Source organism: Chaetura pelagica, unplaced genomic scaffold (assembly GCF_000747805.2).
Source record: "Chaetura pelagica isolate M959 unplaced genomic scaffold, ChaPel_1.0 scaffold3, whole genome shotgun sequence".
NCBI classification, from domain to species: Eukaryota; Metazoa; Chordata; class Aves; order Apodiformes; family Apodidae; genus Chaetura; species Chaetura pelagica.
In genome coordinates this window covers 6,623,796-6,626,635 of record NW_009952974.1, presented here as the reverse complement: position 1 = coordinate 6,626,635, position 2,840 = coordinate 6,623,796, and the positions used below count along the sequence as shown (strand labels likewise).

The 2,840-nt window shown below is 60.1% G+C and overlaps 1 protein-coding gene across 1 annotated transcript in view; it reads left to right on the top strand.

Moving 5' to 3' along the window:
• Positions 1-2,840, top strand: part of LOC104387472 (tensin-like) — a 44,567-nt gene that overhangs the window by 2,966 nt on the left and 38,761 nt on the right. The window contains exons 2-4 of the mRNA XM_009996242.1: positions 62-191; positions 507-572; positions 1,124-1,285. Of these exons, the coding sequence (XP_009994544.1) occupies positions 62-191; positions 507-572; positions 1,124-1,285 (358 nt within the window). The remainder of the gene's footprint in view (positions 1-61; positions 192-506; positions 573-1,123; positions 1,286-2,840) is intronic.

Here is a 2,840-nt window from a genome sequence, read left to right as displayed (position 1 = left end):
GTTCCCCCTTGCCCAGCCCCAGGGGCTTGTCCTGATGGCTGGTTCCTGCTCCCCTTCACAGCTGAAGTGTTACCACAAGAAGTTTCGCAGCCCGACCCGTGACGTGATTTTCCGTGTGCAGTTCCACACGTGTGCCGTGCATGACCTTGACGTCGTCTTTGGCAAGGAGGACCTGGACGAGGCCTTCAGAGGTAACCACCCCAGCACAGCACCTCCCCACCCAAACTCCTTCCTCCTCCCTCTCTTCTGATGCACTCCAATTGCTGGGACATCTGGGCACCCACCCCCAGTCCACCCCGATGAAGCAGGGCACCCCTGCTCCATCCATGTACTTGGTTGTTTGGGAGCTGAGATGTGCTGCCTCATGCTGGGATATCCCCTATCAGCTCCCATCCTCTGCTGGCTGGGGTGGGTGCCCTCTGCTCCGGGCATGTTTGGAGTGACTGTCTGGGTGCCATCAGAGGAATCAATGGAGATGATCTCATTGCTCTGCTCTTCCCTCCCAGATGACCGCTTCCCTGAGTATGGGAAGGTGGAGTTTGTGTTCTCCTATGGCCCTGAGAAGATCCAAGGTATGGTTGGCTCACCACTGCAGGGGTTTGGAGCTGGATGCTGGCTCCTCTCCTGCTCCCCACCTGTATCCCCTGCTGCCTCCCTTGTGAACTCTCCCTGCCCCATTTGCAGTCCCTTTGTCACCCGGGGTGGGATGAGGGGTCCAAGCAGTGATGCTGATCTAGGAACACCCACGGGTGCCCTATTGCCCTTGCTGTCTTCTCCAGGAGTCTTCTCTCTGTAGCACTTGCTGGCCCCGGAGAAAGGGAGGGATTGTTTGGGAAGGAATGACCCCCCCACCCAAAAGGTCCAGACCTACACTCACTTTTCAGTCCAGTCCCTAGGCAATCCCAAGAGCCCCAGCCTTGTTTGTATGCCTTGTTTGTGGGTGTTGATGTACCTCCCATGCCAATCCATCCTTCTCAGTGTTCCCATTCCTGTTTGACTATGCTGCCTTGCCCTACAGCTCCTGCTCTCTTTTTCTTGCCTGTACCTTCCCTCCATCTTCTCCCTCCATCCCACCCACACTGGCTCCATTGTAACCCCAGCTGACTGTCCCACCTCTTCCCAGGCATGGAGCACCTGGAGAATGGGCCCAGTGTCTCTGTGGACTACAACACGTCTGACCCGCTTATCCGGTGGGATTCCTATGAGAACTTCAACATCCAGCGTGAGGAGAGCACGGAGGGTGCCTGGGCTGAGCCACCCCTGCCTGGCAAGCACCTGGAGAAAGGTTAGGGCTCACGGGGCGGTCGGTGGCCAAAGCTTTCCTGCAGAAATGCCTGTCACCTTGGAGAATGGGACACCGGTGGGCAGCAGAGCTAGGGGCAGGTGGCTGCTGCTGGAGGAGTGTGCCACGGGATGGGAGAGGAGGATCTTATGGACTTTCCCTCCTGCCAGTGGTGCCAGGGATCTCACACTTTTTTTGGTGCTTTTGCACTTGAAGTCCTGTTTGCATGGAGCAGGATCCAGCCCTCATTCATGCCCCAGAGCTCTGGGAAATCCAAACCCATGAGCTTGCTCATGGCAGGATGTCGCCGTGCCTCAGTTTCCCCTGGGAGATGAGGACACCTCACTGGCCCTGGAGTGTCTGCATCATAGCTTGGAGCTGGTAAAAGCCCCTTGAGCACCTGCCTGGCTGTGGTGAGTTGGCTGCCCTGGCCTGCTTGGCAGGAACAGGTAGTATTTGTATGTCAAAGAGTGCTGGGCCCTTGTCCTGACAGCGAAGCCACCTGTGGCTGAGCAGATGCCTGAGCTTTCCTGGCCTTGCCTGGACAGGCATCTCCAGGCTGGGGACAGCTGCGGTCCCCAGTGACCCTGAAGGTCACTGCCTACTCCAACTGGGAGCTGTGGGTGGCTGGCCTTGCTGGGAAGGGTGGGGACTCTGGGTGCTCAGGCTGGCAAGGAGGTCCCAGCCTGTGGTGAGCATGTAGGGTTGGACTGGGAGTGGCTAAATGGAGCTGGCACAGGCACCTGCCTTGGCACGGGGCGGTAAACAGGCAACTCGTGACACATGGGCTCAGCTATGCGGCGAGGAGCTGGTGGCTGTGGGTCCAGCCCCAAGGGGAGGGGACATCTGTCCCTGCCATGAGCTCAGACCATGGCTCTGCCCCCTGCCCTGAGCTGGCAGGACTGGCTGGCCGCCCCCCCCTCGCTCGACCCTGCAGAGGTACCCCAGGGCTCCTCTCTGCCCCCTCCTGGGTTCTCAGTGGGTGTCAGGGCATTGGAGGTTCTTCCGTGTGCCAGCTGGCAGGATGACAGTGGGGAATGAGGGCACTTTTGCAGTCAGTTTTGGGATGAGTTGACACTGCTGGAGAACGAAGTTGGAAGCAGGAGGCTGCCCCCCCCCCAGGGCCAGTGCAGGCAGCTGCACACAGCCCATCTATGGGGGCCTCCCCTGACCCGCCCCAACCTTGAGCAGCAGCGGGGAGAGCCAGAGTGGGGTTGGGGGTCTCCCATCTTCCTCCCTCCCTCGGTACTTTTCCTCTTCTCCAGCCTGTCCTGGGCTGGGACGGGGACCCTGGTGCGTGGCTGTGCGAGGGGGGTCCCTGTTTATGGTTGTTCTCGCCTTATTTGGTCAGGGAATTGCACGCCACATTTTTGGCACCACCAGGCGTGAGCGAGCGGCGGCCGGGGGTGGAGGGGGGTGAAGCTGGCACAGGGACCCAAGCCGGGGTGGGATCAACCGCCACTCCTTGTCCCTGCCACTGCCTGTCCCTGCTGCTCGGGGAAGGCTCCCTGCAGAGTGGCACTGCAGCCCAGGCCGACGGGATCGGGATCGCCTGCCA